The sequence below is a fragment of the Rissa tridactyla genome, chromosome 3 (genome assembly GCF_028500815.1).
Source record: "Rissa tridactyla isolate bRisTri1 chromosome 3, bRisTri1.patW.cur.20221130, whole genome shotgun sequence".
Lineage (NCBI taxonomy): Eukaryota > Metazoa > Chordata > Aves > Charadriiformes > Laridae > Rissa > Rissa tridactyla.
The window spans coordinates 30,945,898-30,971,249 of NC_071468.1; the positions used below are offsets into that span (position 1 = coordinate 30,945,898).

Genomic DNA, 25,352 nt, shown 5'->3' on the forward strand with positions numbered 1-25,352 from the left:
ATCCCAGACACTGCACTGGTACAAGAATCATAGAATGGTTTGGGTTGGAAGGGACCTTAAAGATCATCCAGTTCCACCCCCCCTGCCCCACACGGGCAGGGACACCTCCCATTAGATCAGGCTGCTCAAAGCCCCATCCAGCCTGGCCTTGAACACTTCGAGTTCTGCCGCTGAAGTCAGAGGAGCTATTTCTATGAATAAATTCGCTTCTTTAGAGGAGCGTTTTTAGGATGCGGCCTTAGAGTAATTGAAGCTTGCCGGAGTGCATAAACTTCACAGTGGGAAAGCGTGGTGGGGGGAGATGTTGGTAGTTTAATACATGTTTGTTTACAAGGCTTTCCAAGTGTATACGTGATGCAGATTGAACCCTGTGTTGAGAACCACACGGCCAAACTTTGAACTTTAGTCAGGTTTCAGCAGCGCTTCCCAGGTGCAGAGATCATCATGCAGTTTGGGGGCATTAATAGTTCAAGAGTTCACATTAGTTTGTTACTTTGTAATTAAAAGGCATAACAACAGTATGATTGCTGTAAAAACATTTGTTAATTTGCTGCTATGTCATCATAACTTGCTAGTTATGAAAGAGTAATGCTTTATTAGTGCTACAGAACTTTTCTTCCAGCAAGGGACTAGCTACAGTTTTGTGTTTCTAGAAACAATAGTGTCTCTGGATGGGATTTTTTAATAGTAGTATTTGCTTTGAGAGATTGTGTATATTTATTTCTTAATTGTATATGGTTTTATGTAATTCCTTAAGCTTGGTTAAGAGATCAGTGACTACCCAAAAGCTCTTTGGTGTTGCGTAGAAGTGATTGCATGCAAGGATGGGGGGAAAATGCACTTGAACATTTACACTACCCGTTTCATGTACATATACTTTGTTCGTGCAAGTTAGTTGTAGAGCTGCAATTGAGCAGGAAGAACTGTGGTTATAATCCGATATGCAGCTGAACACTTAAGCCAGAACAACAAAAAAATAGGAAACAAAAAACCCTCACAAGTCGATTATTAATGCTGTATGTAGTAAGTGAGGATAAGTTGTCCCATGGATTGAAAATATAGAAATAGGTACACTATCGTGTTTCCTGCATTGTAGAATTTCAGACTTTGAAATGTGAAGTATATATGAAATGTTGGCCTTGGCTCTTTGGTTTACAAAGATTTTCTTACCCTGTCTGACTCGCTAGTCAGCTGATTGAGGTGCTACTTTTATGAATAAATATATTGCAGAACTGGACCTGTCATGCAAGAACTCCAAGTACACTGGCAGATGAAACTTTTTTCTTTTTTTTTTCAGTGTATAATTGCAACATCGCATGATGTTTCACACCATATCCAGTGCTACTACCTATGTTTCTTTTCTGTTTCTTTTCTTTGTGGAACTCTGAACAGGAATGGATTTTAATGTACAAAGAATTTTATGCGGCATATTAGTTATGTCACTGGATCAAGCCTTCTGTGTCTTTAGTAATGGATGTGTAGAATGTGTCTAAATTCTCTATTTTCTTTTTTTCTGTGAACTTTCATGAAAATCTTAAAAGTTTCTGATGTGATTACTGTTCTGCAGTGAAATTCATAGCTTATCTGTAGTCTGAAGCATGCATTTCATGCTTATACATTTGTAAATCTAAAGCATGCACTTAAATATTTACGAAGATTGGTCTTATACTTTTGAAAGTGAGTTTTGTGATGAGAATTCTTAAGTGTTATATTAGTGACAACACAAGAATGAACAGTGCTGTCCAAATTAAAGGATTCACTAGGCAAAATCTTCAAGTTAAAAGGAAATGTCACTTGTGTTTTTCATAGGAAACGCACTGTTTCCAATAGCTAGAAGTCAATGAAACTTTTTTCTCTCTGCTAGTTCTTCCTTACTCCCTCATTTGGGTTACGTTTGTGCGTCTCAAAGGTGTGTTGTTTTGTTTTTTTAATGCTATTTATCAGCAGTACGGTACTAAGTGATGTTTCTTGTTGGTTGGTATGTGCTTTCAGAGGACTACGGGAGTATGCTGCTTGCAGAGGCTCTCCTGGAAGAATGTTTGAAGGAAAATTTTGCCAAAGTGAAGGACTCCATTCCACTGACAGAGAAGAATGAGCCAAAACTGAGTGAAGCTAAACAGTATCTTACCAATATCTTAAGCAGAGGAAAGCTACGAGTAAGTGGACTCTGTTGTTGTAATTTCTTCCAACTGGATGCTTCTTTCATATGATTGTTAGTCTGTTACAAGGTGTTGGTGTTGCCTGTGTTCCTGTTTGTATAGTGTTGTATTGTAGGCATTAACTAATGGACTGGTAATTCAGCACCCCTTTGCAGTGTCTTCTGCTAGGAGACTTGCTTTTTCGTATGCAAACAAATTATGTGCTACAAGTACATATCCTGTATATTTTTTTTATTAGAAAGATGCAGGATAAATAGTTAGGAATTCTCTGGGGTGGTGGGGCATGGCCGCATAATGGTGCTGTCAGCCTAGCAAGCGGAGTGATCTACTGCTGCTCCCGGTCTGAGGGAATTGTGTATACCTAGTCATCTCCAGATCGGAGGTAAAATGTGCCACAAGCTGCTGTCAGGCACTTAAGATCGTGGTTTGAGTTCAGGATTACAGCCTTGCCTTGCTTTCAGGTCTCTGCCAGAGAAGTTATGCAAAGTTATGCTTTTATTTTATTTTGTGGTCTGGGTCAACTCAGCTGCAGAGCTTTAGGAGTGTTTGAAGACTCTGCGTGGATGGCTGATGCTGTATAGGTGTCCTTGGACACACAGTTGCATAACTGGCTTTAAAAAGATGATCAATTGCAATAGTCTGTTCTAGACTTGTATTCCTTTTGGTCCTGAAACTTACAGGCTAGTTAGCTTGGAAGTGTATGTTACACTTTTATCATGTTAATTTCCAGGGAGCAAGTGTGCAGTGGCTTTTCTGGGGGGGGTTCTGTGTTCTTAACTTCTTGAAAGTCAGTGTATGTAAAAAGTAAAAAGGAGGAGGGAAGGAAGGGGAGTCGATCCAACCCTCTTTCTTTATCGTTTAGCCCCAAAACATCCAGAACCACTGAATCCTTCCAGGTTCTGGTGCTAATTTGGCTGCATGAATTGCCGTTACTGTTTGTTACTGGTGACTTGGCTACAGGTGCAGCACTGACCTTGTATTGATTACATGTATTTAGAAAAATGAGTATGAAGCTTTGGAAACTTCTCGTGTTTTCCAAAGCATAAAAAGGGTTTGAATGGATGTATTTTACTAAGATTTTTTTGTTACACAGTTTTGTATGTGTGTTTTCAATTCTTAAGAAACAAAAAAAAAATCTTAGAAATTGCAGGCATGCCTTCTGTTTTTCTAGCGTTGCCTGAAAATTCTTTGATAACTTAAGAAAATTTGGGACCTTTATTGCTCTTTAGTTAAATGTACAGAGGAGAGGGGATCACTTGACTAAAAAGTGATGCTTTCTGCCTAGTTTAAAAGCAGGGGATTTTCTTGGTATGTATGTATGTAGTTCAGGCAATACCGGGCTTTTATGTGCTATCTGTGGCTGGTGAATCAATAGAGTAGGTCAGTTGAAATCGACGAGGTGGCTTGTAAGCTGTGTATTTCCAAACTGAGCTTCAAAGTACTTGCCTGACCTTTGTTGCTTGCTGCTGTCATCAGCATTGCCCTAAGATCTCTAGATGCTTAAGTTCTTCCTGCTCTGGCCTGTGGGGCTAGAAACGTTGAGAGGAAAGCATTATGAATCTGCTTAATTTGTTCTGAAGTATCTCATTCTTGCTGTCTGGTATTGTACCATGTAAACACTCTTTTCCTCTTCCTGCTCCATTTCAGCCTAAGTATATGACAGAAGCTATGCTGATCCTAGGAAAGCTTCATTATGTGGAGGGATCCTACAGAGATGCCATCAGCATGTATGCAAAAGCAGGAATTGATGACCTCTCAACAAAAGATGAACCCCTGTACATGCTGCGTTTGGTAACTGAAGCCTTTGTTATTAAAGGTAAAGGACTGCATATGCGTATTTGAAGTATGCTGTGTTTAGGTATGCTGAAGTTGAAGGTATTTCTCCAAGTGATTTGATTGGAGCGGAGTTAGGGCAGTGTTGTATGCTTTAGAAAATCCTACTGGGTATGGTCTGTGTAGTTTATACTTAAAGGCATTATGGAGTCTTAGTCCATGGTTTTTAAACTTGGCTGGCTTGTAATGAAAAGCTCGAAATTGGAAATCTTGCGGTAACCATTGGCTGTAAGTCAGCAACATGCTTGAGCTTGTGCATCCATTTTGGGAAAATCTTAATCAAGCACTCAGCTGAATTGGGGCCTATGCTTTCTCTTAGAACGAGTTCATCCACTTGTAAATTTTAACAATTTCTGTGAATTAAGCAAGGATGATGTTTCCAAGTTTTAAACTCTGGACTAACAGAATATGTGCTTTCAAAGCAGGTAGTATATTTTTGCAATGCATGTCACACAGTATCAGACCTTATGTACAAGCAGGAATCTCTCCTCCCCCTTGTAATTCTACAGACATTGCACTGTTTGAGAGATCCTAATAAAAACTGCCTCTATGGGTAGTGAAATTGCATTTCCTTTTTGAGTGGGGGAAAGGAAGACCCTAGTCAGTTTTTGACTTGGGGGGAAAAAAGACCAGTAATCTTCTCCTTCATTTGCTTTCAGTTCCTTTATAAATGTTGCTCAAGTACTGCTACCTATCTACTGCTTTCTACTCTTTTCAGCATGTCCACCAGCTAATTAGGTGAATGAGAACTCTGATGATCAGATACCTTCAACTGGTATGTAAAAGAGTGAAACCAAATCAACCCAAAATACTGTTTGACTGGGCTGCTAGTACTGCTGATAATAATCTGGGTGTTTCATGATCTCACACGGTCATTCAGCTTTTTTTAAAACCTATTTGTGCTGCTTTGCTTGCTTTGATTTTGTTTTCTGTGGCACTGGTTGAATCTGCTTCATTAACGAGCTTTTGTGGCGTAGGACTCATTTACTTGTAACTCGCACTAATACTTGCATGGCGTAGAGGAGTGAGTAACTGCCAGTGCGTTCATAGCAGCGTATTTGAGAGCAACGGTTGGTGCGCTCCAGAGTCTGAAGGAGATGCACTGTCCTCACTGGGAACTGGGTAAGGCCCTTGGCGAGGTGGGAGTGTAATAATAAGGTATGCATGAATGCTGATGAAACAACATGGTTCCTGGAAGGCCTCCTCTGTGGTATTGACTACTTCACTTGCATATGAAGATACTTCGTGTGAGGTGTTTGCCTCAGAGGATCAGGCCGTATATTTTTTTCCCCCACGTCATTTAGCATGGAACGTAAATATTGTGTTGCCCCTGTGTTTGTGTGTGCCATTGCAGAGCATCCTCTGTGCTGTTACTGTTCCACAGTTTTTATCCTCCATGATCATTATTTTCAGATTAGCCAAGATAACAAGGGTCTAGTAAATCGCTTAGTATTCTACCAAAGTTTCTGACAGAGAAAAGTCCAGCAAAGTGAAGCTTGTCCAGCTGAGTTTGGAGGGGACACTCGCTGCTACGATCGCGGTACCCCATGCCATGTGCTCAACCTCCCAGTTTGAGAGAAAAAAGCCCTTAAATGTTAGAAATTTGTACAGGTAACTGTGGCAATAGTAGTGTGAATTTAAATTTTCATTTCAAAACATACCTGTCCAGGCTACCTCTGCAGGGCAAGTAACAACACAGAGTTGAATTGTTTAAAATTCACTTATACTTTATGCTAAAGATTTTTCTTATTCCCCTTTTGTCATTTGGTATCTCTGCAGAAATTCTGTTGATCCATACCATATTATTGCCTTCGGTTGAACTACTGGTTGCTTACGCAAACTGAAACCTTCTTTAAAGATGCTCTTGAACATCGCTGGTAGTAAAACTTTTGCAGGGATCATTTAGGCAACAAACTAGAAAAGCCACAGTCCTGTCTTTATTTCAGGGCAGAACTTAGGTTCCCCATTTATCTTCTTACTTAGATTTTCAGTAGTGGGAGAAAGTAGTTGGTTTAATAAAATATGTCTGTTCATACAGCATTGGTTAGACACCAGAACTTTATATCACTTCTTAGTATGAACCTGAAACCACCTTGGTTTTGAGTAGCTAGTACTGCTAGGTTGTGCCTATATGCAGAATGGCAGTGTAGGTCCCCAAGGATTCGGGATTATGCTGGAAAGGTCATTGAAGAAAGAAAAGTCAAATCACACCCTATTACCGTTGGAAACAAACAAAAATGTAATGAGAAAGTTATGGGATACACTGGGGGGAGCTGTATGGATAAAGTCAGTGGTAGAAATGAAATGTGAACCAGCAAAACTGAGTTTGCTTTTTTAGAGCACCTGAGGTCCGCAACACTGAAGGCTGGACGTTAAACTAAATCTCTGGGGTCTTCCTCTGAAGGTCCATAGCATGTAGAAGGTTCATATTCTGGTAAAAAGCAATATGGATTTTATACCTTTGTGATTGGACTGCAGAAGTTGAACAGGGAAAAAGTTTCTTGCTTGCCTTGCTCAGTAGACTTCCACCGAAGCTGAGTATTGAGCAGTGAATGTTGAAGTTACTTATAAATGCAGGCACTCGAGCAGTTGACAAGTCACAGAAGAAATGGCAGAGAGGACAAGACTCCTTCAGTTTCTCAACTGACTGCTTCTGCTTGTCCTGTTTCTAAATCCCCACATTGTGAAGAGAGAAGTTCTGTGGGTACCATGAGTGGAGCTCTGACAACAGTTTGATTTTTCATGATGACTAATTTTAACCTCTTATGGTTAGTTGGTGGGTGGTTGGTCTGGACTTGTCTCCTCCCTCCCCATCCACCGTGAAGTTAATTTCTCCTTAAAACCTCTGCTCAGTTCACGGTACAGCAGGTGATCTCTGATGCAAGCAGTTCTGTCTCTTGCATAAAACAGTATTGAGTAAGCAAACTTGCTCTCATTTTGCTTCTAATTCACTTGGGACATGTTGTGGCTTCGTTATCTGGCATTGTCCATTTGAAACAAGCAAGCAAAAAAGATATCAGAACAACGTGTGTAACTGCCAGAGCCTGTTGGTTTCCCTCTGGCTGTGCTTGCTGCAGAAACCTTGCAGAGATCTCTGTCTGCTCCCAGTGGATAAATGTTCCTGGTAGTAGGGTAGGTCACAGCATAACCTTTTACAAAGCACGGTATCGCTCTAGCCAGGGCTTCAGCACACCTAAATTCCACGTCAGTTGAAAGGCTTCTATGGTGTTGCAATGTGTGTTGCACAGCCTTTCTTGCTGCGCTGCGTGAGAGTGTGTCGAGAGCGGTGTTAACTGAAGGAGACTGTTGTCAGCCTGAGCGATGAAGGCTCAGGCAGGGCTGATGTGGCACGTGGGTCCTATCTGTAAGGACTGAGAGTGCCTTTGGCTTGCTGCAGTGCTTGCGGTCAGGATGTGTGGCACCGGAGCTTCTGCAAGGTGAGTCAGCGCTGTGCAGAGGAGCTCCCTGTGTCCATCAGAGCAACTGTCAGGCCAGGCACTGGACTTCTTCCACCTGGAGGAGCGTAGCCTGGAGACAGGTAGCTATCTAAATCTGTGCAGCAATGATGTAGTATTGCAAATGGTATCTAGCTGGTTTTCTAGTGAGTTGAAGCTTTAACAGTCCCACTGCCTCTTTTTCTCTTTTTCTCCCAGTCCATCCTGCAGTAATTTTTGTGTTGTTGTTGGCCATTTTCAGCTCAGGGTAGGTTTAATTCATGCAGCTCCAGTCTGAACTCTCTGTACAGTCAGAAACTGGCAGTTCTGGGGTGATTCATCACGTCTTCAAATGGTGTCTGACACAGATGAAGCGCACGGTATTGTACAATACAGCCTCCTCTGGTGACTGAGGGGAGGCTGTGGATTAACTTTTTGTGGGTATCTAAATATGGGTGAGATTAATCCCTTGTATCAAAAGGCTGCAGTGCGAGCTTGGCATTTTTAGGCCTTAGAAAAATCCATGTGGAAGAGAACAAGGTGATGCTGTGTCTGTAAGAAGCCTTGATCATAGTCTGTGTTTTGTTATAACAAGTCACACGTACAAGGAAAAGAGACTTTGATAGTTCAATGTCTCAGAGCAGTCTTTATTTTGTTCTTGAACCCGTTTAAGTCATTTAAAGCTGTTTAAGATCTGTAGTGTGACACTCCGAAAAAACGTAAGATCATGAGAAACTCTGCCGAATTGAGCCACTGGTCTTTATGAGCCCTCCTAAGAGCTGCGAATGCCATTGCTGAAAGCAAAACCCTGAATCCACCATGTGAGGGTTTTTCCTGAGCTTGATTACGCTAAACAGCCTGGAGCCTGCATCCAAGGTTCTGGGTTCAGTCCAGCTCTTTGTGGGTTTTTAGGGTTTTTTGTTTGTTCATTTTTAGGACAAACTGCTATCTTACATGTTTTCCTGTTTCTCTTACGGTTGTATCTTTTAAAACTTCAATGATAATGAGGTCAGTATTGCTTGGAAGTATATTGTTCTGCTTTCTCGCCCTGTGAAATCTTTGTCTTGGATTTGTAATACTGGAAGTGGTTGTTTGGAGGTTATGCTGGTGAAAGGAAAATAGTGATATCACACAGAGATAATAAACAGAAAAACTGACCTTTTACTCAGCTGGTTTGAAAACTACCTGGTTGGTTTTAATCATGACTTTAAATTGACTAACTGAAGCCTTGAAATTTGAATAATCTATATTAAACTTCCTTTTGTGCTTCTGCTGCTTAATTAATTTCTTATTGTGCTGGTTTGCAGAACTATTAAAAACATGTAGGTTTGCGTTCAGTAAACATAAGTCTGGTAATAAAACTGTTCATTCTAACTAATCAGAGGATACATCACCCACTCATTCATACACTTAATTGGAGTCTTTAATTTTGACATTTTCTTGGGTGTCATTCATTTTCTAATACGGTTTTCCACAGGATGATTAATTTCCTAGGTTAGATTTGTATTCAGCTGAACTTGTTTGGAAATTAGAATAAAATGTACAGTTAAAGGTAGCTTTATTGCAAAGCTAAGTTCTGATAAATCTACTTTTTCCTCTTCTCTTTAAAGAATTCGATTAAGAAAATCTTTTCAGGTAAACAAATGAATTTCACTTGCTACAGTGTTTTAACTCGGTGTTTCTGCTAAGTGTGAAAACTGGTAAATTTCTTGTCGTGCGTGCATTTTTTTTTTAAAATTTGTAACTTAAAATGGGAAAAATAAGCTTTCCTGTTTGGTTTTATTTAGTCAAAACTTTGTTGGTTCATCAGCTCTGAAAAGCTAATGATTGAACTAAATTAGTGGAGAGAACTGAAAGGGAGAAAGAAATGTGGGGTGCGTTATTTTGTTCTTGTTTTTTTTTGTCTTCCCTGGAAGAAAGTGCCTCTACTTTAAAGACTCATTTCAGTACTTCATCAAACTCCTATTTCAGATCCTAAGCCAGTAACTTCTCCATTTTTTTTTTTAACTAAAAGCTGCCAATTCCATAGTGCAAGGATATATTGCATCCAAACAATGTTCATGGACTATTGTGTGTTATAGGCTTAACTTCAGCAGCCTTTCTTTTAAACAGAGTGCTTCTGAAAACAGAATTTCCAGTTAGCTTCTCTGGGATGAGATTTTTGTCTACTTAGTTTTTGATGAAGGAGATGGCAATACCCAAACTAGTGAGTGTACAGGAATACAGACTGTGTGGAATGATTCTGAGTGCCAGGAGTTCGAACGATTTCAAGTACAGATAAACTGAGTTTGGAAACGTTTTGTGACTTTGCACGTTCATAATTTATTTCATAATCTTCTTTCGAACATGTATTTACTCTTCTAACTTATTTTTACAGGAAGCATTTTTATTTCAGGTCATGTTTTACAAACGTGTTAACAGGCCATAACGTGCACTTTCTGAGCCTGCTCCTCATTTCAGAGGACATAACATTTTGCAAGGTGCAGTCTCCTTTTTCCAGACAAGCATTTGGAATACTATTCTGCCTTCCGATTCAAAAAAAACCCCTCCCTGTGGTTATGCATACTCTTGTGCTTGGGATCTTTTGCACAGGCTGATTTTAAAGAGTTCTTGAACTCAGAATGACTCTGCTGTAATATCTAAAAAGAGATAGTATGTGGGGGCCTTACTATATAAGGACATACCTTGTCTTGTCAACTGAGACAAGTATAGGAAATGGATTAATGGAAGGTTGATGGCATTTTTTCCGTGTTCAAATAAATAATTTTCTTTAGGTCCTCTCTGGGCACTAAGGGGTGAAAGTAAAAGCATGTTTTCAATTGCACATGTCAAGATAAAGGTGATCTATTTCTGTATTATTGTTCAGTAGCCAGATGACTATAAGGAAAATACCCAGATCTGGTAGTGGTAAAAAAAAGAGGGAACCCAGCTCTTCCTCCCCTCCTTCCAGCACAACCAAATTCCCCCTAAAAAGTTGAGTTTTCATCCTGCCTGCATTGCTACTACTGACTGACATGGGGGCAGCGTACTGTAATGTACCCATTTAGCAGAAACGGGCAGTAGGTTGTAAAGGACAGGGAAAAATCCTAAGAGCCTGAATTTTCTCCCTGCCTCTCTCCATTAGTTAGTCAATTATTAGTCCCTATTAGTATCAATTATTATGTTGCTCAGGCACTGTTGACATCATGGTATGCTTACTGTAGGCTCTTACTTGAGAGTCTAAATCTTCTCTACCCTAATCATCCCGTTTACACCAGGAGAGTTGTTACTTTAAAGCGTGCTGGCTTCACTGGGACTCCAGTTCACTACTGTTTGGAACCTGCCCACCTTGGAAGCAACAGTGCTGCCAGAGGTGCTTGAATTCCTTGTAGTGTTCAGGGGAGCAGCAAAGACTTTCCTAAAGACAGCATAGTCTTTGGGAAAGTTTGCTGATTGTGATGAGCCAGAGTTATACAAGGCACAAAGTTAAGAAGAGAAAAGCATAGGTTTGGGTGAAAGTTGTGGGGAAAAATTATCTAAAGCTTTGCTTTTACTTTTTTCATACAAATATATTGTTCTTGTGTGGTAATGGGCTTCGTGAGAACGATTGACGCTTGGCAGTACGTAGCTGTTTTAACCTAGATGTTGCTTTTGAGATGATGTACTGGCTTGTACTAGTCTCCTCCTGTTCCTTAACTGCTGTTTCTTTTACTGGCAGCCACTCAGTGAGGTTACTTTTGCCAGTATTTTCAGCTGCTGCTGTGACTAAGTAGACCTGCAATGGAAGAAAAAAATTGTTTTCTTTTTCATTATTTTATTTTTATTTTTTTAAAAGGGTCTGTCAGGGGCAGAACGCAAATTCATTTACGTTGGAATCCTTCCCTGATGAGTAAAAATAGATGAGATTTATATCTTTGAGCACCGAGATCTGTGGGAGGTGGGTTCCTTTAAACAGAGCCTAAATAATAAAACTAGTTTTCTTGCCTGACGGTTAGGAAAACTGAGTCCCAGCCACGAGGATGTATGATGCAATATGACATTAAAAAATGAGTAACTGAGGGTAAGGCATTTTGTTGGCAGAACTTGTTTTCACTTTTGCCTGACAAAAACTGCGTCTTTTAAATGTTAATCCTCATCGGAGAGAGAGAGAGACTTTGTTCTGTACCTGGTATACACTTCAAAGTGCTGGTGTTCACAGTTCTGCCAGCTTGACAGGAAGCACGCTGTTTATTCATGTTGGCATCAGAGCAGCTGTCTGATAGGCAAAAGCCCCGATTTGTAGATGCTGGTGTCTTGATAAAAGGGCCTAGTATTAGTATGTCTTATGTGGGTTTTCAGCATAGAAATTTAAGAGTTTAGAGTTGCTCTTATGTTGTGACAGTGACAACTTCAAAACTGTTGCATGTTGGTGAATTGTGTGCCTTGGTGCCACTGCTTTTTGGCTTTGATGTGAAAGAGTTGCCAGACCCAGGCTTGGCATTCTTGGTGCACCTAGGCTTCCTCTGGCAGCCAGGGAAGCAGGTTTGGCTGCTGCGCCTCTTGAGCTCTTCTCTGCCATTGGGTAGGGTAGTTTACTTTTTTTTTTTTTCTATTTGCAGTTTAGTAGTAGTTTGTTAAGCACCATCTGCTATGCATACATACAGCATGGGTATGATTTTAGACTTTTGAGAGGAGTTAGCTGCAGGCCACTAAAGGCAAATAACTGAACTTTGGAAAGTGGAACAGGAAATTAACTTCTTGTTCCTTTTGTTAATGCGATTTACTTTCTGTGATGGTAAAGTTTTGTTAGTCTTCCATTCCCTTCTCCACACACAATTGCAGGTGCTGGTTGTACACACGCACGAAACCTTCTCTGCCTCCTGCACTATAATTTAGTTCTCTGAAGCTGTGGGGTCAGCAGCATCAGGAGATACAAGAGTAGTTTCACATGCTTTTCTGAGGAAACGGAACAAGGAATGCACAGTGTTTGTGTGGGGAATATGAGACAACATGCTGCACTCTTTTCACTAAAAGAAAATAAATACAAATGTACTCTCAGATGGCCTAAGCTAGGGGTAGCATTTAGATGCCTGTGATGCTGTCCCTGTGCTGGGGCTGTGTTGTGTAGCATGGTGTGTGTGTGTCCAGTGGCTATGGGAAGATTTCCCTGTGCTGCTTTACCTTGGAGTAAGCTCCAGATGTCTCTGACAATCTTTTAAGTTACAGGGGAACAAGCCTGTTAGTCCTCACAGGGTATGTCTGTTTTAAAAAAAATAAGTAGAATTGGCACTCTATCCTTCCGTCTTCTCCTTCCTGGTCCCAAAGTACACACGAAGGTGGGGTACTCTGGTTCAGTGACTGTGACTGCAGCTAGAAGAGAACTTTCTCACTGTTGATGCTGTCTGGCAGAGACGCAGATGAGCTCAAGATTAATAAATCCCAATACTGGTCATCAGCACCATCTCTCTGCCTTGTGCCCCATACACGTTTCTTTTTTTTTTTTTTTTTCTCATCTGCTTCTGCCTGTTGTATTTAGACCAGGGAAAAAAATGTAATTCTTGCAGCATGCCGTGGAAGTTTATGGATGTTGATGGTGTTGACAAAGTCCTTTAGATGTGAGGCTGTAAGAGATTGCCGTTCTCCCCCGTGTCTGCTGTGCCCCGTAGCATTGCTCCAGCAGAGGTATCTCCTTAACTGCTATCGGATATGTCATGCAACTGAGGTGACCTCTTGTACCAGGACAATTAACAGGTTCTAGCAGTCGTCCCCAGCGTGGGGTGCATGGGCCTCAGGTAGTGTGCAAGATGATCCACTGGAATGCAGGACAAAAATATTGGAACTTCTATTTATATTTATTTTTTTCTTTAAAAAATCCCAACAACACACCGTTAAAATTAAGCTATACTAATGTATTGTATTGACAGTGGTGCCCTTGCTCAGTCTATATGTCTGAGGGTCCCATGTCCACAAAGTGTCTTGCGGAAGGGTGGATGTTCAACAATGCAGAGGGGCTCACAGGGACTCCCTTACTTGTTCGTTCACTTCCAGTGTATTGCAGTTCAGGTGTGCCTGGTTAAGTGGATTTATGTATTATATTATCTAGTTCTAATTAAACTAACCCTCATGACATAGACAAGTAGCTTAAAGATTCCATCAAAGAAATTGCGGATTGCAGGTCATACTAATACCACGAGCACAAGTGAACAATAAGAAGAGGTCAGAGCTGACACTACTCCTAGCACGAGCTCTTCATCAGCCACATTATGAGGTAAAAGCAATGACAATCTAATCAGATCTAATCAGCAATATTTGAAGTCCTGCGATACTCAATTCAGTACGTAAAAAAATTTTCATTAAACTTACTGGTAAATTTTTAGAAGCCTCTTTTGAGATTTCTTACATGAGAGCAAAACATGAAAAACTACATACCATTGGGGAAACACTTGTAGTTCCTGCTGCAGCAAAATGGCTGAGAGAATTCACAGAAGACAGTATGACAACACACTAAAATGCATTCCTTTGGAATGCATGTAGGCAACATTGCCAAAGACTTGAAGAAACAAGTATTAGAACAAATTACGTGGTGTGGGAGGTTTGCTATGCAGTTGCACAAAAGTACAAATGTTCCTCATATGTCTCAGCTTACGGAGCTTGCTCAATTCTGGTTCAGTAACAAAATACACTAAGAACTACTTAGCAGCAAAGTGGGACGCAGAAGTGCACGAAGAAGTGCATGAAGTGCTGTAGGATGCCATCAACGTGGTTAACTTTATAAACACAAGACTGTTAAATAGAATCTTTACAGTACTTTGTCATGAGATTGACCATGAAAATCTTTTCTAACATGCCAAAACTCACTGGTTGTCTCATGGAAAAGTGCTTAAAAAGTTGTCAGACTTAAAGATGAGTTATGCCTTCTTGCTTTTACAAAAATTCAAGTGTTCTGAATTTGCTGGCCTTTCCTGTGGTAACAGGTGACTGTCAGTAGCATGCTACCTAGCAGGTACTTTTGAAAAAATAAACATAAATATATAATAAAGACTTTGTAAAGCAGTGTGTGTATGTAACTATATACATATGTTGGGTGTGCATGCTTAATAATTTTTTATTTTTTTTTTATACTCATGCTGTGTATGATCAAAACAGTTTGGAGACCACTGTGTTACAGGTTAAACTTAAGGTTCAAAGATCTGCCATGAAACTCGAGAGCAGCCAGCTGATAAGCAGCAGGTCTTGGGATGCCCAGGAAAAGAAGCATCTTTGCATTAGGGTTGTTCATTTCTGCAGTAAAATATGCAGTGTGATGCGGAGCATACACAGCATTGATCAAGGGTAGGTGACTGAGGCTGCATCTCAGGGGAGTGCTTGCCACCTTCTGCCTTCACAGCCACTCAATCAAAAAGCTGTCCTAGTTTTAACGGTCAGCTTTAGTTGTAATTCCAAGTCTAACCAGATGGAGTTCTTCATCTCAAAATAACTGGAGTAACAGTGTTAGCATTGGTTTACTGCATTTAGGGGGAAGGCTGGGAGTAGGAGTCTTGAGTTCTGCTTTGATGCAACTGAGCAGCCTTGCCCGAGTTACTTATATTTTGAGGCTTCCTTCCCAGCTTACGCACAAAAAGGTCTTCGGATAATTTTATTTAGGGTTAAGGGTATTTTTTTGCCTTTCTTTGAGACTTTTAGATGAAAAATACCTTAAGATTATAACAGATCGCTGTGAATATACAATAATCCTGTATAATAGGAAGCAATGGTGAAATAAGTTTGAGCAGCTTTCTTGGAAAACAAAACTCTCTTCCTCCCCCACCTTTCATGAGGTGCAGTATGAATGAATGTATTCAAAGGCTTCTCAGCCTTCCTTTCCCCTCTTCTTCTATTTGCACGGCAAATAAATTCTGCTGAAAAATCATAGCTTAATTGCTGGGGAGATGAGTGTCAAAATCCATGATGTGAATTACTTAAACTGCTGTGAATTGTGGCAGAAATAATGTGTAGTGCAGGGTCTTGCCTGTGTCAGCCTAATCCTGACTGCTGCTTTGGCTTGTTGAGGTTCAGGCTCTTTTGCTTTCCAAGGCATCTGAGGGCTGTGCTCTTAAGTTCAAACCTTAGCTGGCGGGGCAGGCTGGTTGTAATACCATTTCTAAAATGGCTTCATTGTGATTTTGAATTTTGTCTTTGAAAAGTGTTTAGTGTTCTGCTGAACTTAGTCAGCATGTGTGTGTATATGTTTGAAGACTAGTCTCAAAAATTGTCTTGTTTCAATGGTAATTGATTTTCTAGAGCCACCCTTCTGAACTAGGCTGAAGGCGGCATGCTAGAAATTAAGCGCACCCTCCCCTTGGGGACAGCCACACGGGATGACCTGGTGTTCGCCACAGAGCGAGGGTGTGCACACAACCAGCTTCCTTGCAGCGGTTGCCACGCAATATGTTGACACCTGGCTTACCTCAAGACAAATGACTTCTCTTCCTGTAGCTAGAGTAAAACTCTCGCGCGCACTTAGCGTAGCAGCATGCTGGCTTGTGGCCAGGATGGCCTGTCTGTGCGGCACAGGAGCATAGGTGCTGTAACCTTGCTTTGCTGACTGGGGCTGATGCTGTTGGCAGGGCTCGAAGTTCCACCCTAAGCTGTCTTTTTGCTTCAAGATGCCATAGCTGTGTTCAGCACAGAGCGTAGCACCAGGACACAATACAAGAGGTAGGCTTCACGCTCTGTGTGCCGTTTTTCTTTGATTCCTTCCTGAGGTTGCCAGGTAGCTCTGATACTCCTGGGCTATGGCGTTTTAGCAGCTGCAAGCTAACACTGTTGGTGAAAGTAGTGTGCTGCTGCTGACCCTGAATTCTTCCACCAGTGAACCCACCATTCCCCAGCTGTGTTGTGTAAATTCATCCAAACACAGGAGGCTGGAAGCCTGTGTAAGAAGGAAAATGAAAAGAACCTGTGAGTGGATTAGTATATTCCTCCTACTCAGAAGGAGGAATGTGGCTATTTGGAGAACTATTTTATGAACTGGAGGAAAAGAAGAATGTCACCTTAGCCTCCTCTTCTCCATGGTGGTTGTGCAGTCTCCATCTATGCACTGAGGCTTTCAAGACCAGGCTGGGTAATGCCCTGCTTTGAGCAGAAAGTTGAACCGTGGACCTTCTGGGATCCCTTCCAGCATGAATTTTCATCTTACGTTGCTGAGAATCTGATCCCGCGTGTCAATGTCCACTTGTATGTTCCAGTTCTGGTAATAACATCACCCCATAGTGCTGGAGCTACATGATATGATGTCTTCCCTTGGCAAGGACTGAGCGAGATGAACATGGAAATAAGCCTTCATAAAATCTCCCCTTTCAGGTTTCCATAAATGAGTGCAGTGCATTTCAGCTCTAGGTAGAAATTTGTTCAGTGACACCTCTTAAAAACCTTATGGGTTTGTTTTTTTTCCTGACATAAATGCAGATTAGGTTTAGAAGGGGAGAAGAAAGGGCAAAGATTATAGAGAGATCGAGGGCCAAAGATGAATCTTCGTGAGAACCAGAGGGGGTGAATGGAAGCCTTATCTTTATGCAGAAAAGCAGTGTTTCTATACATAGAATGTTACTGCCTCTGAAGTAGCGAGTAGCAAGAGTTTGTTCTTTTAAAAAGGATGATCTGAGCTTGGGGCATATTCTATTAGAAATCTGTGTCTTCACTATATAAAATGTTATTATGGTATATATGTAGATATATATTTAAATTTGTGCATCCGATTCATATGAGATAAGTTATAAATTGGTATTATCTTACTATAACTGGTTGTGAAAAATACCCAAGTCTCTTTACCTTAACCAGCTACCAAGAAAGCATATGGCTTTGTGCTTTTCTCAGAAGCGAGTTCTGTCTTAGCAAGAGCTACACTTTTCTTGCTAAATCCAGCGTGGAAGTAGCATGCACTTCTGTGGCTTTCTGATGCTTTTTGGGAACTGAGTTGAATTTAAAATGTATGTTGTGCTGCAGAATTTTTCCTGTGCTGATAATGGGGGGATGGAGAAGAGTTAGTGGAATTCGTGCTCTCAGGACTGGAGCGCTTGTAAGCAGTCTTGTCTAACTGCCCCTTAAGCAAATCTGTAATTGTTGGGGCTTGGCACTGTGAGAACTGAATTGGTGACTGCAAGGGTAGGGAACTTTTATTGTTATTCTTCTGTTCTTCACTTTGTCTACTGGATTTGCAATCTGCTTGCTCTAATTTTTCTTTTCATTGCGTTTCTGTGGTAGGGAAGAATAGCCCTGTTTGGATTCTGTAGAAGATTTTATACTCTGATGGCATCAGGTCAGTGCATGTGGTATTAGCAGAAAGAACCATGACTAATGTCACATCATGTGGATCATTTTTCCTTCTTGCCCTTTACAAGTAGAAAAATGTGTGCAATGTAGCATAGTATCTGTTTTAATACACTGTATATTGCACTCTACTTGCTGTGGCAAGAAACCTTTTGAAGATGTTCATCCCCCTGTCTCTCATCAGCCCCAGCTCTGTTTTTATGACCACGTGGACGGGCATGTTTGTTGTCAGTGCCTGGTGCTGGCAAAGGCTGCTTGCTTTCCTCCCCCATGCCAGAGCTTAGAGATAGTAGCTCCTTGCAGTGGGCTGCCGCATGTATGTAAATGGCTTTTTATCAGCCTGTTCTCTCTGTGTGACATCTCCCACGATAACCACCCCCATACAGACTGTGCTAGGATGGCTCTTGCGGTTTGAGTAAATGCTGCATGCGTATTAATGTCAGTGGATTGTACTGTATTTCTTTCAGGGCCCTCAGCCCCACTTTGCATTTAAGGGGATGGTGACTCTGAAGTGCAACACTTCTTAAAATTTATTTTCAATTAAGGTGAATGACTAGAAATTCAGAGGTAGATAAAATGGACAGATCTAAGCAGATTTGTAGGCTGATTGTTCTAGCTTCAGCAGTGAATGGTTTCTTTTTCTGTGTGGTGAGTTAACGTCCTCTTTTCATTACATAGCAACAGGGTTAGGAAATAGAAGCTTTGAAATAATAGGAAAACAACGTGATCTAAAGCCAGATACTTCATAGATGGCCTAGAAGACAAAATCTGTTATATGTGGGATGCTGTACAAAGTGTATGTCAGTAGAAACGAGACAACACAGTATAGGCATTAGTCAAAAGCAGCAAAATGATCATCATCACTGTCCCCTACACACTGTCAGTTTGAAGTAAACCCACTCCCCCTGCTCTACTCTGGTCAGGATTTTCAAAGGTGAAAGGCCTAATGTGTGTTCCTTCAAGATACAGGTCCTTGAGGGAAATGTGCCGTGCACTTCTGACTCGGGAGAGGGCAGAAGGAGTGGGGAGCCACCTCCTGAGCTTGCACCAGTGGGGCATCTTCTCGTCTCAACCCACTGAACTTACTGCTTGTGTGTGGCTCAAATGTAAGATGTGAGATAGGAAAACTCCTAGCAGAGTAACCAAGGGGACAAAACAGAAACATTGAACATGAGAAGTAAACAAAGCTAACACTGCCTAGGAACCTCAGACTCCTCCAACGTGAGTGCTCATACTGGGTCGTTCATCATGGGGAAACCTGGCCCCCCATCGCCACCTCACAGCAATTTGTCAGACTCCTGAAATGAGCTGTGTGGAGGTGCTGTGTCTCCTGGGGTTGTGGGAGCCCAGGAAAGCATGGCTCTTCATATGTGCGGTGGCTCCTCACATGGAGAAGGATCCTTTGCCATATGCTACAGCAGTCTAAATTGCTTCCTTGGAGAGGCTGTTCAGACAGCTGAACTCTTTCTTCTTTCATCACCTCTGTGGATCTGTGTCAGGAACACTAGGATTTTTTGTTACATCTTACGTGTTTTTCACTGGTATTAGGGAGTGGTGTTATATATAAAATCTATTGGGAAGTATGTGCTGAACTTTTTACAACCTGTGTTGGGCTACTGGGCATCAGTGCCTGGTTTAGAAGACATGAGTTTCCAAATAGTGGTATATTGTAGAGATCCAGTGTGGCATAAGAACCTACACTGATCAGAGTAAAATGGGTATGTGATTGTGTAGCCTCTCCAAATAGATTTAGAGAGATAAAGGATACCATAGTGTGATGGCAGACAAGGATCTGATAATAAAAGATTTTCATGTAGGGACGATAGCTGTGGGTCTTCAATTAACATGCTTTTTGTGGGTTTGGATGATGATACAAGAACGAGTTTCAGTAGTACAAAACCCAGGGTTTTTTTCCTTTCTTTGGAAAAAAGGGTGATCTTGTGGGTAAGAGCCTCTTGTGCCTTGCTAAGAGCTTGCTGTGTGTCCATGCGCAATTTGCATGTGCTCAGATTTTCCAAGAGGCTTCAGATTTTCTGACTTTGTTTTGGTATCATTTTCCAGTTTGTTTTTTCCCCCTCAAAACTGCTGCTTATTGAAAGCTTCACTTGGAATAGTGGATGCTTAGAAATTCTCAAATCCAGTGCCAGGGTGTTTCTGAAACAGCACTTGCATTGAAGCACCCAAAATTTATAACTGCCATTGGAAATATAGGCCTTAGTTTCTCTGCTTGCTCATCCCGGCCAGGGGGATGTATGTCCTTTCTTCGTAAAGTGTTTGAAAGGCACTGTAGAAGCGTGCAGTGGCACCGTGTGTTAGACCAGCATGACAAAAATGCCTTGCATGTGTAGGAATTATATTCTCCTGGGGGTCTTTTCCTGAAAGTCACTAAAACAAGGGGGAAACCCACCTATGGAAAAACTTTCCTGTCAGCTGGTAAATGGAGGACTAACACGGCCATACTCCTGTTTGTGGGCTCCAGTTAAAGAAGGTGTTGCCATTTTGCAGGTCTGTCCCTGGAGCGCTCAACCAACTCAGTTGCCTCACGTGCTCGACTGTGTGAAAGGGAGCAGGAAGTCATGGCTTGTTTTGAGACGGCGTGTGTCGTTGCCCAGGTATACTTGCAAGAGCTTGAAAAGGTAAGAAAAAACATGCTCAGGGTGTTACCTGGTGGCCTGGGTGGAATATCCAGGGGTTTGAGAGCAAAAATGGTGGGGAAATGCCAAGTGATCATAGACAATAAGGAGTATGAGAACAAGTTGGAAGGAGTGAGGTGTCTCATTATAAGCAGTTGCAAAACAGCAGTTTAGCTGGGCTCTGCCTGTTTCCTTTGAGAATGAGGATTGGAAACCAGTTTTGCCTGTGGTAAAGCACTGGATGCTTCAGATATGCTCAGGCTGTATCTCAAGTTTAGCTCTTACTAAAGAGGGACTACAAAGTTTGCATAGCAAGTGCCAGCATGAAGGAACCCAAGACATTTTACATATCTGCCATGTAAATGATACACAGTAGTGGATATTGAGATCCCTAGCGAGTTCACAGTACCCTTTTTGGGTCAGCTATAGTGGTTGAACTGACAGTGCTTCTCCTTCACCAAGTGAAACTGGAGGAACCTAGATCATCAGTAGCAAGTAGCTGCTCAGTCAGTGGTTGGCTGGGATGCCAAGTAAGATGAGTACTGTGAGCCCTCCACTGAGCTGCAATATGTGCCACTGATTTGCTGGGCACATGCTTAGTGGTCTCTATCTCTGTAATTTCGCCTAGCTGAGTTTAACAGGGCACACCGTGTGCTTCCATGCCCTTCCTTTGCCACACGTTATGCTTGACACCAGCACCAATGATGGCAATGCATGTTACCTGCTCTTCTGTAACTTAACAGCCTTTGACCGTCTGACCAGATGTTTCTGCTCTTCTCAGCAGCAAAGGTGTGTCTGTTCCAGGTTTTGGTTTTAATTGCATTAAAGCAAGAAAAAAAATAGCTTAGTGCATAGATAAAAATTCATTAAGAAAGCAAGCTAAAAAGTTGTCTCGTCTATCTGTTTGGAGGAAAAAAAAGCTGAAGGCTTTTTTATTTAAAATTAGGTACTGTCCTTCCCCTGTGGAAGGATGAGTACCTGCCAGTACTGGGGAATGTAAATGTTTATACTTACAGCTTGTGTCTTCAAAGAAGGGAAATAGTTTGAACAGTAATTCATTCGTCTTCTGGACACAGAGACAAGGATGCAGGATTACTGATAGATGTACTAGAAGTCCATAGGCCTTCTCCAATCCTGGATGTAAAACCCGGCTTCGGAGAGTCCACACAGGGCAACTTTAGCAATGAAAACTGTTTGTTACCAGTAAGGAAGCAAAAGCAAGAAGGGTTTGATAGGAGAAACAGAGGAAAGGCTAAGATTCTTCCATCAGGACTTCTGATAGCTTACTAACTCTTAACAAATATTTATGTTATGTTAAGGTAGACATACCTATTCAAACATTGCATTAATATTTTTGTGCAAGATGCTGCATCTGTGTGGTTGGACTAGTACTTCTGAAGCCCTTGGTATTAATGTGTAGCTTTCTACTTACTTTATTAAAGGTTGAAAAGTAATAAGGGGTGGTGTTTCAAAACTCATATTGCATGTAGACTCTTTCATGGAAGTCACTGTATTTATTTGTTTATTGTGCATTATTTATTTTAAAGTTGACTTTGAAAGGTTTTTGAATAGCTAATGAAGGTAAGTTTTCAAGTAGTCTGAGGAAGAATCTGATGGCGGAAGCTAACATTTTATTGATGGAGATGTCTCTGGCTCATGAGGAACTGCCTAGTACAAACAGTTGTCTGTAATCCCAGGTATTTCTTTCCTCCCCTCACAGACCTTAAACAACACACATTCAAGGAGTATCAAAGGCAGCAACTTGACTTACTCTGAGTTTGAACTTTCCTTCTTCCTGGAAGCAGCTCTACAGAGTGCCTATGTGACTCATTTAAAGAAGGGGTAGGTGAATGCAGATGTTAATAAAAATAGATAATGTTGCATGTTTTGTTTCAGAACAGATGAAGGCTTATTTCTTTGTATGCATTCTGTTGTGACTCTTTTGCTGCTGGCTCACTTCGAGTCCCCTCAGTGTCTTTCACTCCCTTCTATTTGTCTGTCTCTCCTAAGAGTCCTAAGCCTCATTTTTCCAGACCCACAAGTAGGGTGGAGTAGAACAATTTTGTTGTCCTGACTCAGCTCTGTTCCCTGTGGAGATGAGGGAAGTTTGACCGTAAAGAGAGAGTGGAATTTACACTGCTGTGTGCTTTTAAAATGTTCAGCCACAGGGCCTCGTTTAGAGCTCAGTGAAGTCTTAAGGGTAGTTTCTGTTGTTTGTTTGTTTATTTAAGGTCTTAAATGTCCCGATCGATACCTCAAATCTGTATGGTTTTGCTCCAGGGTATTTATTGTGCCTCTGAAATACAGCTCCCAGTGAACCTTGGAAGGGCAAGAGGAGTTGGTGTCTGCAAGCCAACAGTGAATTTCACCTGAGGAAAACCTTCTCAAGAACAATAAAAAAGACATTGTAAATGCCCACTTCCAAAGGCCATCAGTGAGGGCACATTGTTCCCTAAAACAGGCCATGTCTTCAAAACATAATCAACTCTGAGCTGATGGAGAGATTGCTGTGTAGGGAGAGTGTCTCTTCACCGTGTGTAAACAGTACTTGTTCCCTAGTCCTGTTCTTGCACCATATTATCCCATTTGTTCTCAAGGAATCAGATACTGAATTTCTGGCTGCTCTGTGTAGTATTGCTGGTCAAAGTTCTATAAGCTTTTGAAAGCAAACCGTCCTTGAAAGTATTTCATTTTGGCTGTTTTTTTACCTTCACCCCCTGCCAAAGATATTTTCTCTCGTTTTCTTCACTCCTCCTCCTTTTCCTGCTGAATAAAGTGGAGAAGAAAGCAAAAAATGAGGGGAGATTCAAAGGAAGAAAACTAGGGAAAAAAATCCCAGCAAAAATCAGTTTAAATTCTTCTGTAGAAAATTGGTACCATTTTTCGACTCTGAAAGAAGAGGGTTTGCTCCTTGCTTAGGGCTTTTTTGCTCGTTTTTCATATCCCCCAAGAATGACTTTAAAGGCAACTGTGAATAGTCTCTATGTTCCACGTTCTTTCATTAAAAGCCTGCATATACAGTGAAGCTGTGCTCATAGGCATATCCGTGAGAGGTGCCTTCAGGTAGGCCTTGTTTAACCCAGAGACAAATACACGAAACCCGAATGTTGTGAAATGACCCCTTTATTCAGGTGAGTACAAGTTTAAGTGTAAAGAAAATATGGACTTATAACGTGCAGTCTCAGTATCACCTTGGCAGGAGAGGACAGGTATGTGGTTTTCCTGGGTGAGGTGGTGGTTGACCAGCTGTGGCACAGTGTATGCTTTCCTGGCCTTTTGCCATTTTCATGGTGAACAAAAAGCTCAGGTCTTGTCAGTAAGCTCATTAACTATGTAACAAAATAAAATGTCATTTAGAACATGTGGCACCGATGTCCTCTAGGCACCTTTTGAATATCAAACCCACTCATGTTCATTTTATTCATCAATGTTTTAAATTCAGTCTTCATCAGTTCAGTATATCCAGTGGGTTGTTTCAGCTATAACTCTGGGCCCTGCTTGCTCTCTTCCCACATTATTTTGATGATGGCCTTAAAAAAAACAAAACAAAACAAGCCCACAACACAAAACAACCCACAAAAACCCCTACAGGAAAACAACTTGGAATCAAAATACATTTTGCAGTGCTTTGATTATAAGCTGACTTGCTGCAATAGCAGCAAAATGTTCTCTGTAGCTGTCTCCTGATGAAAGAGCATCCCAGTCGGTACGATGGAGCTCCTGTGGCTGGCTCAGAAGAGGAGCCCCACATGCTCCTCGCCTCCTCCAGTGCAAGTGAGAAACACCAGCCAGGGAAATGAAAGGTCTGGTGGGGGAGGAAGGAACCCGGTGGGACTCCACAGCTTGTCTCTGCCCCCCCCCAGCTCGTCTTAATGTGTGGTTTCTGCCACGAGAGGGCATAAGCAGCATTGGGATATATTAATCAAAGAGGAGGGAAGTGGGAAGAAGCTTTTTTGGATGCTTCATGTGTGTAATAAATTTCTCCACTCAATATTGAACAGCTCAAAGAAACGGTTTTGTTCTCCTTATTGCTTCCAGTGTGTTCAGGTAGGAAATAAGCCTTGGATGATGAATGCTCAAGCTGTCAGCGGGGTAGGTCCTATCAGGTGGGATGTCCTTCCCCAGCAGCACAAGTGTACAAAAGAAATGGTGAGTGCTGTATTCTTGTCTTGCCAGGGAGAAGAGCTAAGGGATATCCGTGATGTTGTCATGCTTTTGTTCCTGCTGGCAGGAACAGGCATGATCCTCTCGGATCATGATCAGGGATCCCCTTTTCTCTTGCAGTGTGCAGGGGAAAGACAGCACCAGTACAAAAGAAAGGTCTGGTCTCCCTTTCAGATGTTGAGCTGACAGCTGTAATACCCAGCAAGTCTTGCAGCTGTGCAAGACTTGTGCAGATGCTTTTAATAAGATGTTTACTTAAAAATATTGTGTTGCTGAAGACACTTTTCCTGCAATTGTTTGCCCTGGTGCCTCCCAAGAAAGCTTTCTTTTATTCTTTCAGTGAGCAATGTTGATGCTGTGGATGCAGAATATAAGCAGGCAGATGCTGTCGTACTGTAGGAGGCAGCCGGTTGTCTTTCATGTTAGCATCTGCACTGGGGTTTGGGGTTTTTTTTCTGATGCAGAAAGTTTAGGTTCATTTCTTACCGCCTTTCCTTTTAGAGTATTGAACAGGTATTACTACTTTATACTGCTATGGGGGTTTTGGTTAAGATGCTTTTGGTATTTTCTTGGGCAAACTGACTTCACCTGTGTGAAGAAATGGTTATATGTATGCTGCTCTCTTAATGGCACTTGAAGTATGTGTGGACTTTTACAGGCAAGACAAAGTCAGAGATTTCTAGAGGATGTGGTCGGATTTGGAAACTCTAGATGGGATGCTTTTGAAGAAAATTAATTTCTGAATAATAAATACTAAACACTTCCTAGAAATTGGATTTCCTTATGATCCCTCAAGTTAGGACCTAAATTGCTTTGGAAAACCCTGATGAAAATGCTTTGTAGGGAAAGCTTACACAACTCTT

The 25,352-nt window shown here is 41.5% G+C and overlaps 1 protein-coding gene across 3 annotated transcripts in view; it reads left to right on the top strand.

Moving 5' to 3' along the window:
- The window catches only part of TTC7A (tetratricopeptide repeat domain 7A), a 181,146-nt gene that overhangs the window by 1,577 nt on the left and 154,217 nt on the right, over window positions 1–25,352 (top strand). For 2 of the 3 annotated variants that reach the window (XM_054195000.1, XM_054195001.1), the window contains exons 2-5: window positions 1,993–2,156; window positions 3,807–3,975; window positions 20,198–20,328; window positions 22,046–22,167. In XM_054195000.1, coding sequence (XP_054050975.1) covers window positions 1,993–2,156; window positions 3,807–3,975; window positions 20,198–20,328; window positions 22,046–22,167 — 586 coding nt within the window. Of the gene's footprint in view, window positions 1–1,992; window positions 2,157–3,806; window positions 3,976–4,710; window positions 4,768–17,626; window positions 17,682–20,197; window positions 20,329–22,045; window positions 22,168–25,352 lie in introns of those variants that run through there. The other variant, XM_054195003.1, reaches the window with a different exon arrangement.